The sequence below is a fragment of the Phaethon aethereus genome, assembly GCF_964289735.1.
Source record: "Phaethon aethereus genome assembly, chromosome: 16".
Lineage (NCBI taxonomy): Eukaryota > Metazoa > Chordata > Aves > Phaethontiformes > Phaethontidae > Phaethon > Phaethon aethereus.
Genome location: NC_138592.1, coordinates 9,352,308 through 9,364,284, shown reverse-complemented (window position 1 = coordinate 9,364,284; position 11,977 = coordinate 9,352,308). Strand labels below are relative to the sequence as shown.

The 11,977-nt window shown below is 50.9% G+C and overlaps 1 protein-coding gene across 1 annotated transcript in view; it reads right to left on the bottom strand.

Annotated features, from left to right (window-relative positions):
* Positions 1 to 269: 269 nt before the first annotated feature.
* B4GALT5 (beta-1,4-galactosyltransferase 5) overlaps positions 270 to 11,977 on the bottom strand; it is a gene marked incomplete at both ends in the record, with an annotated part of 37,567 nt that continues 25,859 nt past the window's right edge. The window contains 8 exons of the mRNA XM_082007438.1: positions 270 to 417; positions 2,891 to 2,992; positions 3,485 to 3,607; positions 3,837 to 4,024; positions 4,873 to 4,989; positions 5,689 to 5,813; positions 6,659 to 6,772; positions 11,108 to 11,242. Of these exons, the coding sequence (XP_081863564.1) occupies positions 270 to 417; positions 2,891 to 2,992; positions 3,485 to 3,607; positions 3,837 to 4,024; positions 4,873 to 4,989; positions 5,689 to 5,813; positions 6,659 to 6,772; positions 11,108 to 11,242 (1,052 nt within the window). The remainder of the gene's footprint in view (positions 418 to 2,890; positions 2,993 to 3,484; positions 3,608 to 3,836; positions 4,025 to 4,872; positions 4,990 to 5,688; positions 5,814 to 6,658; positions 6,773 to 11,107; positions 11,243 to 11,977) is intronic.

The following is an 11,977-nucleotide window of genomic DNA, read 5'->3' as shown; positions in this document are numbered from 1 at the left end:
TGTGGAGACGAGAGCAGCAGGTCGAACCGTTGTCCTGAAACCCAGAAAGCAAGTGGCGGGAAAAAGAAAGAGACTGCTGAGCTCGCTGCACAAGTATCGGGCTGGATTGGTACAGCTAGGGCAATTTGTGCGTGCACTTTCAGCCTTATTCTCCAAAATACTGTGATCCTTCATTAGACAAAGTGTTGCTTGTCCTCGATAACCCTTGGAAAAGAAAGTCTAGTGTGGTGCTTTCTTGGTGAAGGGCAGACCAAAGTTATTTTCTCCTCTTAATATTCGGTCACCAGAGCCAGCTCCGGTGTCAGGTTAACAGTGATGTTCTTATACAAAGCGTCATATGTGACGTTTGGAAAGTAGTTCAAGTTATTGAGGCCGTCCAGGGCTTGCCTTTCTTTCGACTTCCTCAGCAAGGCATACCTGTGCAACAAGAACCAGAGGCCAGAGTCACTTCCACATATCCCATAGAGCCCTGCAAAGTCCTCCCAATGCCACTAAAACACCCTTAAAACAGCCAGTCCCTGCAGCAACTATAAAACAATGAATTCCTGAGCCCTTAATAAAGATAACAGTCACATTTTCTATATTCTGTATTGTTAAACATCCCAAACTTTAGAAAATTATAGTCCATCAGTTGACGAAGAGCAGAATGCTCTCTGTGCCACCAGCAAGCACTCAGCTGTCAAAATAACCTGTAACTCTTGCCCGAAGCCTGCGGGTCCCATTCCCAGGACGCAGCTGAGCTTGTGGGGTCCTGCCAAGCCCTCACCAGCTAAAACATCCTGGAGAAAAGCAGCCGATGGGTGATGTGGTCCCTTCCACTTTTAAGAAACTGGACCACAAACAAGAGCAGAACTAAATTGTTTTTGCCCAAGGGATGGGCATGAGGAAGTAAAACTAGAAGAATGACGGTTTGGGGAAGGAAACTGCAGCTGGTGCACAAAAACAGCCTCAGCCAAATTTAGGGGCAGCATGATGAGATACAAGGGCTAAGGGTGGGAGCAGAAAAATAAAATAAGAAGAAACATCTTAGCAGGACAGGACACTGACTTTCTGCACCGCAGTGCTGGGGCCCTGTCAGCACCAGGGCGAGTGGGAGCTGGGGCTGAGACCTGGGGACAGAAAAAGCACCAGGGAATGGATGTGCTGGGAGGAAGAGGAAGATGCTGGGCAAAAGCAAAGAAGGAAGTGCCAAAGTCAGTTTCAAAAAGGTCACAGCATCAGCACAGGGGCAGGACACTTAATATCTTGACGGACACTTTTCTTCTCCATGGTGAGAAGTGTTGGGTCGCCCTGCTCCCTGCTTGGGTGGGAGAAGCAGCAGAGCTTTCAGATGGCAGCAGTTAGTAGTTGCCAGTGGGTAAGTGCAAAGCAGAGGGAAGCAGAGATTTCACAGGCGGGACACTGAGGGTATCTATTGCTAAGCCTCGCCTAGGCTGGGTGTCGGGCTGCAGACGCAGCAGCGGAGGCAGGAGCGCTCAGCAGCATGAGTATCGGCCTCACCAGGGCAAACCGCTGCCTTGCCCATCTTCACCACAGATCCCCCTTCCCACAGCACTGACCCACAGCTCCTGCTGACACTGAACTAGGGCTCCTGGCTAGGGCCAGGAGGAGATCAGGTAAGCATTAGGAACAAGAGCTCAATCCCACTGCACTCCCACCTTTCCACACTTCAAGAGTTTGACTAAATATGGCTTTTGAAGCCAAAACAGACTTCTCTTTCTCAGGACTGAAACAAGACAAGCGTCTCTTACTGACTGCATTCTGTCTGACAGAAATGAAAACTAGGTCTAAAGATGACATAACGTCAAATGGAAACTCCCCCAAAAATGAGTGGTCTGTAAAAAGAGACCAACAGATAGCTCAAATGGTGTCTGCAACATAAACCCTCCTTGCTGCCCCTCCTGCCAGCAGCAGTTAGGAGCCCCTCTGCAGAGCAGAGCTTGCACTGTCCAGCAGCTCACCACCTACAAGTGTTAATTCCTGCAGCTGTTTGTAAAAAAGGTATTTCTCTAGTTTTCTGTTGCACAGTTTTCAGAAGACTCAAATTCCATCAAGGTCCCCTGGCAAAAGCAGCCATTTGACCAACCCTCGTACTCCCAGAAACGACCCTGGCTCCTGGACAAAGGGGTCAGAGTCCTCCTGGAAAACTCCAGGGAGAATTTAGGTCTTTGTGAAAAAGGACAAAGACTTCATGCAGTACTTGTGCTCCTTAGGTACAGGGGGCAGCTACTGCTCCTGATGCATGTCCAATCTCACAAGAGAGTAACCCCTGAATTCACAGGCTCTGTACACCCAGCCTGGTCTGGGGCCAGGAGGCAGCAACAGAAGAGTGGAGAGCGATGAGTTGCTCCATCTCAGTACTGTGGTGGAAGCGTGCCACAGCTGCTGCCATCTCCCCAGTTGCACACACCATCATGGGATGAAACCAGTGCGACTCCCACCCTCCGACTCAAAACCCTGAACACAGCCCCCTGCTCTCTGCCTTCTGCAGGCTGAGCAATGCCTCCTTCAACGCTCCAACACTTCAATCAGGCTATTCTAGAAACAGAAGCTTCTCTGATGTTTGGCATTAGAGACTCCTTTAGGAACATCCCCCTCAAGATACAGGGCACATCTTCAGCCTGCTGTGCTGACAACCCCTCTTTTGGATGGCATCCAAGCAGCTACAGCCAAAGCCAGGACCCCTTATCATAGGGATGTGGGGTATAAAACCTGCTGGAGGAATCCCAGCAGTGCTCTGCCTCCTTCATCTCCCACAGTTAGTTTCCTCCATGAGTTAAGGCTGTTACTGCCCTCAAACAGCTTCAGGGAGCCTTCCACACAGTACAGACACTTTGTGAAGGTCTTTGGGATCCTTAAAAAAAAAAGTTTTTGTTTTAAATTCACTTGCCTTCCTAGGAACTGCACTTCTCCCCGATGATGGTGGGGAATTGATTTGTATTTCCCTGTGTCTCCTTCTGGTCGAGTCACCGAGTAGCCTGCATACTGTACTCTGCATTAGAAAGGGAATAAAATACATTTAAAAAAATAAAAAACAACTGTTGCATTTGCTGTGCTGTCAGCACTTGCCAAGGCTGCACAGTTAGTGCGCTCAGGGCTCTTACAGCAGCTTTGCCGTTCCACCCAGCAGATAAGCTATGCAAACCTCCCCACTCCAGCCTGGGCTCTGGGTAAGTCACACGGCGCTCAGCACCTCAAGGCTTCAGCTCAGCCAAGATCAGTTTGACCTCAGAAGCGTGGGATATTGCACATAGAGCCAGTAATTTCCCAACCAGCACTTCTGTGTTTGCTTCCAATCTACTGCCTGCGCAGGCTGAAGTGGCCCCCATTCCCACCGAGCCACCGCAGAGGTGAAGCAGGAGCAGCGAGCCCAGCACCGGCCGCAGAGGTGACCATGCTTCCCCCCGCAGCACATGCAAAGCTCAGCTCGCAGAACCACCATCAGAAGCGGAGTTCAGGGACGCCAGCCGAGCCGAGCCCATACCTGTTCCAGAGGTCGTCGTCTTCGCCACCCCAGCCCCAGAAGGCGTTGGGGAAACCGTTGATCTTCTGAAACTGCTCGACAGTCAGGCCACTCACCCCACCAAAGAACTCATTGTAAGGGAGCCTAAGCAGGAGAGAAGGGGTTAGGGCAGAGCCTGCCAGTGCTGCAGCTCTCCCGCCTGCAATGGGGAAAGCCGGAGCCGTGCAGATGCTTTCTGCTATTCCCCTCTCATGTCCACTTTGCACAAAGCCTGAGAAGCAAACTGAGATTCATCTTCTGCCTTTTAAAAAAAATAAAATATAACACTGGCTCCTCAGCTATTATGGTAGTGGGGAGGAAGAATGGTGCTTACAGATACATGTACTTATCCAGCTTGGCTGCAAAGTGCCTCGGCATCTGTCCACACCCGTAATAGTTACGGTCATTTTCCGGTATGTGGTCCACATCATGAAAGATGAGACAGTCCCAGTCCAAGTCCTTCATTGCTTCCCGAAAGCCAACATTGAAGAGCATGGCACGGTTAAAGGGTTGGTTTCCAGCCTAGGAGAGAGAAAGTTCCCATGCAGTTTGTGCTCCACATGTGCATTCTCAGTCTTGTCTAGAAAACTGCAGAGGGCAACCAGCTCCCACATCGGTGCCGCATAAGGAAATGATGTATCAGAACAGACAGACTAGTGAGACCAACCAAGCCTTAAATATTTAATCTACTGTGCAGGAGCAAAAATAAAGATGATAAAGTCTTATTACTCAGACACTTGGAAAAAAACCAACAATTTTGATCAACCTTTTTAACATAGAGCTAAACATGGAGGTACATTTACTGGGTGGATGAAGCCAGATAGGTTAAGTCACAGGTTCACGTACACATCAAATGACCGTCTTATGTTTTACATGCATGAAAGCCTTCTAGATACTGCCCCGATAAGAAATGCGTAACTCTGTTCAGGCCATTCCTGTCCCTAGGGGATGCTCCCTGGGAAACTACTACAGAGATATAAAAAAATAACGCAGCATTATTTAAACTGCAAATACATGATTCAAAGTTGTCTTTTTAAAAAATATCTCCTCCAATACAGGATGTAAAAAAAAAAAAATTCAAAAAAACCAAACAAACCACTAAACCCTAACTCTCTACTTCATTTTTTAGATAAAACCAGTCATTTTGGGGCACGTCTCTTAGCTGTGCCACTTTTAGGCCGAGTGGGACAACTTAAACATTACAACATGAACCGGAAACATTTAAATGATGTGATCTGGCAGGTAAATGCCTCTGGACACAGCACAGAGCTACGCTTGCAGCTTTGGCTGAAGCTCCAGCAGACACGTTTCTAGCACAGCACGTCCGTGCCCCAGCGGCTGCCGCCCCAACCACCCCAGGGCTCACTCACTTGTTCCACAACGTAAAAGGCGAACTGTAAACGTTGCCGCTGCAGCATGGGAATAAGGTGTCTGAAGAGGACAGGAAGATGCTCGTATCGATTGCGGAATGGAATCAGGATCGCCACCTGACGGGGAGAGGACACGGCTCTTACTGCACCGCACCCGTGGCTCCTGCTGCAGACCAACCCCCAGGATGGGGAACGGGACTGGCTGGTGCTATAGGAGGGGGAGCAGCACTAAACAAGGTATCTTGGCTCTCCCACGTAGGGCTGAGCAGCCTGAAACCCTCCCAATCCCCACAACATGGATTTCCTACTCACTTTTGGGGGATTGTTACTTTGGGGAAATTCAGTGTAACCTTGAGTGGGAGGGAGACCTGCAGCCCCCCACTTCACTGCCTCCACCCAGCACTGGGGATAGCAGGAGTGGGGCCAGGCAACGGCTACCATGCTGCCCTAAGCTACCTCCCTCTGGGGACGGGAGTCCCCAGCAGTGCCACCTTGCCTCTCCAGGTCACATCCTAGCCCAGACAGGGCGGCAGGGTGAGTGGGAGGCTCAGCAGCTGGGGAGCAGGCAGGCGAGCTCCGTGCCTTAGCGGTCTGGGCAGAAGCTCAGAGCTGACTCATGCATCACGAAAGCAGCCTTTGAGCTCAGCATTTCTCTCCCAGGCACCGCAGCCCCACACTTCAGAAATCCTTATATTCATTACTCTGGAGCTGCAGCACATCAGAGACGTTCCTATTAATGTCTTCCCATCACCCGCCTGGGACCCTCCGTCCCCCCGTGCTCAGCAGGGACACAGCGCTCCCCAGCTCCCCCGTTACCTTCCAGCGAGGCACGCAGTCGCTTGGCTTCCAGTGGCCTCCCAGCTTGATGGAAGGGTCTTTGGAGAAGAACTGGTGGATATCCTCCATGGTGATCTCACTCATATTTACATCGATGGGGCCCTCTGCAGAGACAGTGGGGAGAAGCAAAGTAGGGGGTCAGGAGCTGCTGTGGTCCTGGGGCAGCTCAGTGCCTGCTCGGGGCAGCGCTCTGCTGCATCCCTGCCCTCTATCCCCAGCAGGGAATACAGGCAGCCTCCTCTTTTCCCCAAGCACCAACGATCAGGAAATGCTGCTGGCATGATTTGTAACACCTCCATCTCCTCGGCAGCTAAGCTCTGTTCAGCCTTGTGGCCACTCTCCATCAGAGACCCACACTGGCCAGGGCACCCCTCTACTCCTCCATACAGGCTTCCAGCAGACACAAAACCCCACACCTCAGCAGAGAGTGCTTTCCTCCTTTTAAGAAATACTTACCCCCCAAAGCCCCATTTTCCACTGCAATATCACTTTAGTGGAAGCATTTCTCCCAGCTGCAGCTCCCTTGGCAGGGTCCAGCCTGTCTCCCACACCAGCCCCTGCCCACCTCTACCCAGCATAGCTTGGGGCTGGGACCAGCACCACTGCCGAAGGGCAGGGGAGCCACCCTGCCACCGTTGCCACTGGAAAAGGGCTGGCTAAGCCTTTTCACCAGCTCCCAGCACACAATCCCTCTTTTGTTTGCATTTGCCAAGTGATGGGCTCCTGCTTCGGCAGGGAGACGTGCCTCCGACATAGCAGGGATTAATTTGTGTGAGTGGATAAACAATGATTTCCCAGGAGAGGACTGGACTCCGAACAGCGCTCCCATTCATCCCCAGGTGCCCGCTGGGGAAAGGTGCAATGCCGGTGAGCCAGGCAATGCTATGATGCGCCCTCCAAAGGCATGGGGAGAAGGGGACGAGCACAGGGCCGTCAGGATGCTACTCACTCATAGAAGGGAGCCTCTCAGGACAGGTGTGGTTGGGGAAGTAGGTGAAGTCTTCAGGAAGAAACGTTGTGGCTTGCAGAAAGGTGTCATTGTGGTTCAGATCAAGAGAATAATCTAGGGGGTGGAGGGGAAAAAAAAAAAAAATTAAAGTTTACACTTGAGCTGCAGGTCTTTGTTATTTCCAGACACCTCCCCATGCCACTGTGAGCAGACTCCAAAGCCACCCATGGCTGAGGATGTCCCCAACAGCATAAGCTCTAGACTTCCAATGCAGCTGGGTGCTCATCCCCACCCTGGGGCAGGTGGCTGCAGAAGCCCCAGCTGCCTTAGACAAGGCCACACCAAAGAAACCTTCATGTTCTCTGTCCAAGGGAAGAATTTTGTGATACCTAAAGGCGACACTCAAACAGCTCAAAGCGAGAGAGCACATGGCCCTTGGAAGGAAAAGCTACTTAGCACCTTTGTCCCTGAATGACCACGACACAGTGAGAGGGGACATGCTCCTCCAGCGGGTCCTTTCCTAACGGGCTCAGGGAGGGAAGTCCCCAGGCACGTCCCAATGCCAGCAAGGACTGTCAGTGCAGCAGCCTGCGCAGGGAAATCCTGCCTCGCGTCCTCCTCAAAGGATCAATGAAAACTATCACATTACACGCAGCCTTTCCTCCGGTTTGCATCGTGCAAGAGCAGAGGAGGCCCCGTGCCCCAGCAGTCATAGCAGTGCCTAGCACGGAGCACTTCTCCAGCCCCCCTGCTCCCCTGCATCCTTTTACCTCCTGGGCAAAACCCCTCCAGCCTGTTAGACCTGTAGGTGATTTAAGGAGGTTTTTACATAACCATAAACTTCTGCTTTCTACAGTAAAGTCACCAGCTTTGCATAAGGCATCTTTAGCCAAGCATAACCTTTGTTTTAAGCACTAGAAAAAGTTCCCTGCCTGAGTAAGGCATCAGCTGCTACAGAAGGATGCTGCCTCTCCATTTTCTCCAAGGATCAGATGCTTAGCAGAGGGTTGGCCTTTTGGTCCCACAGCACCCAGGGCACCAGCACCAACCTTACACCCCACAGAGGTCCTAGAAAGTGGCCATTTAGGGCTAAGCCACCCAGTCCCATCACAGGCAGCCCCCGGACCTACCAGGATGAGAAGGTCTCATCATTTCCAATGACCCTACCATGCACACGCACTCCTGCAGCAGCACGCCACGGGGCTGACACCGTGCTCATTCAAAGCAAGAGCAGCCTTGGTTTCTCACGAGCACAGTACAAACCGGCTGGTGTTCAGGCACCCAGAGACAAAAGAAGGTCTAGTGTCCCACCCGCCACCCCTCAACAGCTGCCCAAGCAGCTCTGCAAAGTCTTGTACACAAGGGTTGCAAGTGATCCATCAGCAAACAGTCAATTTACAGTAGGCAGCCAGATTTTTACGTTATTTCACTGAAAACAGTGTGAAAAGCGTGGGTTTTTTAAACCAGCAGATATGACCTTTCAAATTAAGCATACATTTAGTTTCAAGAATGTATTGATAGCAAAAAGTTTTCACACATTTTACCCTGAGAGCAATTTAATAAACCCAGAATTAAGAATCTAAGCCATATTTAAGGACAAGGGACATTTAAGTAATTGCATAAGCAGAGTATATTCTCCATAGTAGAAAGGCTGCATCTAATAATCACATTAATGATATATCAAGAAAAAAAAATGTAACAATTTAATCTTTTAAAGTAAAGCAGGGAGGGTCACCTTTACCTGCAAGGTCAAAAATCTTTCATTTAAATCAATTGGGACAAGTCATTGCTGACCTGGTATTTCAGCTTGCTTTATGGTGCTAGTACCTACCAACAGATCATTAATACTGTTTGTCTGCTCAAATAAATGGTACCCAAACTATCTCAGATTCAAGAAGGACTTGTAAACAGAACCTAAGGGCTTTTCAAGTATGATAGATATTATTTGGGATGCTTGATACTGCTCTGAATTTTAATATCCAGATTCCCATTAAAGTCCTATCACCAGAGCACGCTCTCAATACTTAGTCCAGCTGACAACACACGGTGAAGCTCAAGTCCCCTTTTCTGCATGAAGGGCTGCTGCCTTTGCTTGCGGAAGCACAGAAGGGACATGTCTCGGCTCACCAAACAGGAAACCTATTATTGCGTCTAGTAGCAAATGCTGAGAAAGTTGTAAATTACTTCCTTATTTTAATACAAGAGGAAAGACGCTAAGGGCAAAGAATAAATGCAGACGGATGGGGACAAGTACGCTGTGCTTGCAGCAGACCACCCTGTGCTTGGTCACTTTGCCATTCAGGGTGGGATATCGCATTTTTAAGGAATCTGCCCAGAAATTAAAGCCCCAGGTCCTGGGAGGGGACACACCCAAGGCAGCACCGCACAAAGAACTGCTCCCTACCCAGCCCCTTGCTGGGGCACGCGTGATGTGCAGGAGAGGGTGCAGCTCAGAAAGCATCGGCAGCCTCCTACTTCCCAGTGCTCTCATGCAGCTGGAGCAGGGACAATCAGAGGGGCCACAGGGTCCTCTCCTGCCCACACTGGTTTGCGACCTGTGCCAGCCCACCCCAGCAGCATCCCTGCCCCTGCTCCACACGCCTCTCCTGGGAAGAGACGCAGGGCTGTGACAGCCACTGCTGCCTGCGGGGTCGGACGGGGGCAGGAGAGCCCAGGAGCGGCTCCCAGCAGCTCCGAGCCATGACGGGGACTGTCGAGGCCTTTGCTGCGTCTCTCCCTGCAGCCGTAGCAGGCGGGTTTGCCCTCCCGGCTGTCACGCTGCCGCAATGCTGGCAGCGGCGAGGGGAGGATGCACTAACCAGGCAGTGCCGCCCACCCAGCTCCCACCGAGGTGCCCGAAAACAGTTGGGGAGGGAAGATACTGATCCCAGTGTTAATATAATCCTTGTGGCCACAGTGCCACGTGCCTTCCAGACGTCACCACCATCCGTCATGCGTCTGCTTTGACCTGCCTGCCAGGGAAGGTTGCCCAAGGACGGCACATAGCGCTTGTACATGTTTAAACTGTCCTTGAGGCTGGAGCTCTCAGGGCAGGAGGGGTATCAGCTCATGCCTGTGGGCCTGGGATGGACACGAGGCCCAAGCAAAGCCAGTTATTTCAGCAGCAGAAGTACCGGTATCGCTGACACTAACGTGGTAACCATTTCCCTGTCTGTTGCAGGCAGCAGGAGCACACAGCAGAGTTTTGGAGGGCTTGGATCCACGTGGGCCAGAACCACAGCGGGACAGAGGCTCTCATCACCACAAGCGGCAGCGGTGGAATGTCTAACCCTCCTCCCCTCAGGGGATCAGCTACTTCCTCATCCCGTGTCTGCTTTACTTGATGTTTCCAGCCTTAAAAATAGCCTGGGCTGGCAGCCCCAGCCAGCTTTGGCAGGGAGAGGAGGTGACCCGGGGTGTCAATCTCTTGCACAAGTTGGTAATTCCCCTCCTGCGCCCATCCCCAGGCAGAGTACAGCCAAACCGGCAGCCACACCACCTGCTCCTCGGCAGGCTGGGCAGCAAGGACATAGCTTGTATTTTTTATTAATAAGGAAATAATCTTGCCTTGTAAAACTCTACTAGTCCCTACTGATGAACCCTCGCAGCAGAGGAGCTGAGCCGAGCTCCCCGACACCGCCGCCGTCTGATGCCAACCACACCAGCATGAGGCACGGGTGACATGTCAGCAGGGAAGGTACACGCTCGGTGTACCACACCAGCCCGAGGGCAACGCCTCACCCTGACTTACACACAGCCATGTGCATTTATGCTTCGCTCTACCATATTTACACCAAAACTTGTAACCCTGTTATCAGCTTTATATACGGCTGATGAACAGCCTGGGAGTGGGAGCCTGCGACTCCGCTCCCTGCATTCTGCCCAAAGTTCAATATATTATTTGTGGCAGATCTCCAGCCAAGTCATCTCAGTTCATCCTTGCATGGGAAGAGAGCTCATGAGCACAGGCTCCTCCATGCGCATGGAGCCAGGGCTCTGTGCGCATGCGTGCGCCTGGGTAGTTATTTTTTAAATATGAAATCTGATCCTTGCACTGAATTTAATAGTGTTTACCCTCAGCCTGGATGAAGCTAAAAAGTTGAATTCCTGGAAAGCAAAGAGGTTTTCGGTTCAACATCCCATCATGTCAGGCCTTTTAAGATTTTCATTTCTTATACAAGTTAGGTATAAAAAAAATCAAATGCTTCTATGTAAAGAAATTAATATAATTTTACATATATATAATATATACAGTAATTCTATATATAACATGTTTTTATGTTATATATTACATATTTATATATCAAAAATAAAAGAAGCCAATTAATCAAAATTCCCACCCTGCATTTACCAGCATAAATTAATTCCTTCAAGTGAGAGTGGTTCAAGTCAATTCATATACAATACAGATGGAACCTTTGATCAAAATGACAGTTATTCAAGAAATACCTGAGTCATTCACGCTGCTGTTCCTCTTGGCATAGGCACTGCGGACCACCTGCTCATACACCTGAGCTCCTATTGTTCGCATGTTTTCACGAATCATGATGCCTTGGGCTTGCATCATGAAGAGGTAGGTGTTCACTGCAAGGGAGAAAAGAAAGGAACATGTCCATGAGCATCAGCTTTTGTAGGAAAGAGAAATACGAGTCTTTGGGAACCATTCCCAGCCCTCTGCTTGGTTTCAGCTCCCTCCTGCCAGGAGAAGCCCTGGGTCGCATGTGCCTCGGTTGCCCGACAGGAGCTGGGAAGGGCACAGAGTCGGGAGGTGGAGGCATAAGGCACGTCTGGAAACCCGGCTGGTTAATATGGGGAACGTACCCAGCTGGACCTGACAATGCTGACTGTAATGCAGCATTGCAGCTTAAACAGCAGCACCTTTTGCTGCCTAAGTAGGGAGGTTTAATTAGGAAATATTTTAACAGGAAACTAACCTGCATGTCTGGAGAAGGGCATTCATTCCTAGACTGCAGCAGCAAGGGTTGACACTTGCTTGGCAGAGGTACCCCAATGGGGACCACAAAAAAACACCCCACTGCCAGTCTTCAAGCCCACCAGCAATCCATACGTGCCAGAGCAGGCAGCATTTTGCAGCATCAGCCCTCTGGGTCCCCAGAGCCAGCCCCCCAGCCAGGTTGCACCCCCCCCAGCTTTCCCGCTGACCCCGTGCCCTGGCACCGCTCAGGCAGAGCCTGCTTAGGTTTCAGTTTAAGCTGATACCCAGCGCTGGCAGGGACAGGAACAGCAGCAAGCACAGCCCTGCATCACCAGCAGCACCCGCGGGGACGGCAGGATGGCCACCCACAGGGACAGCAGGAC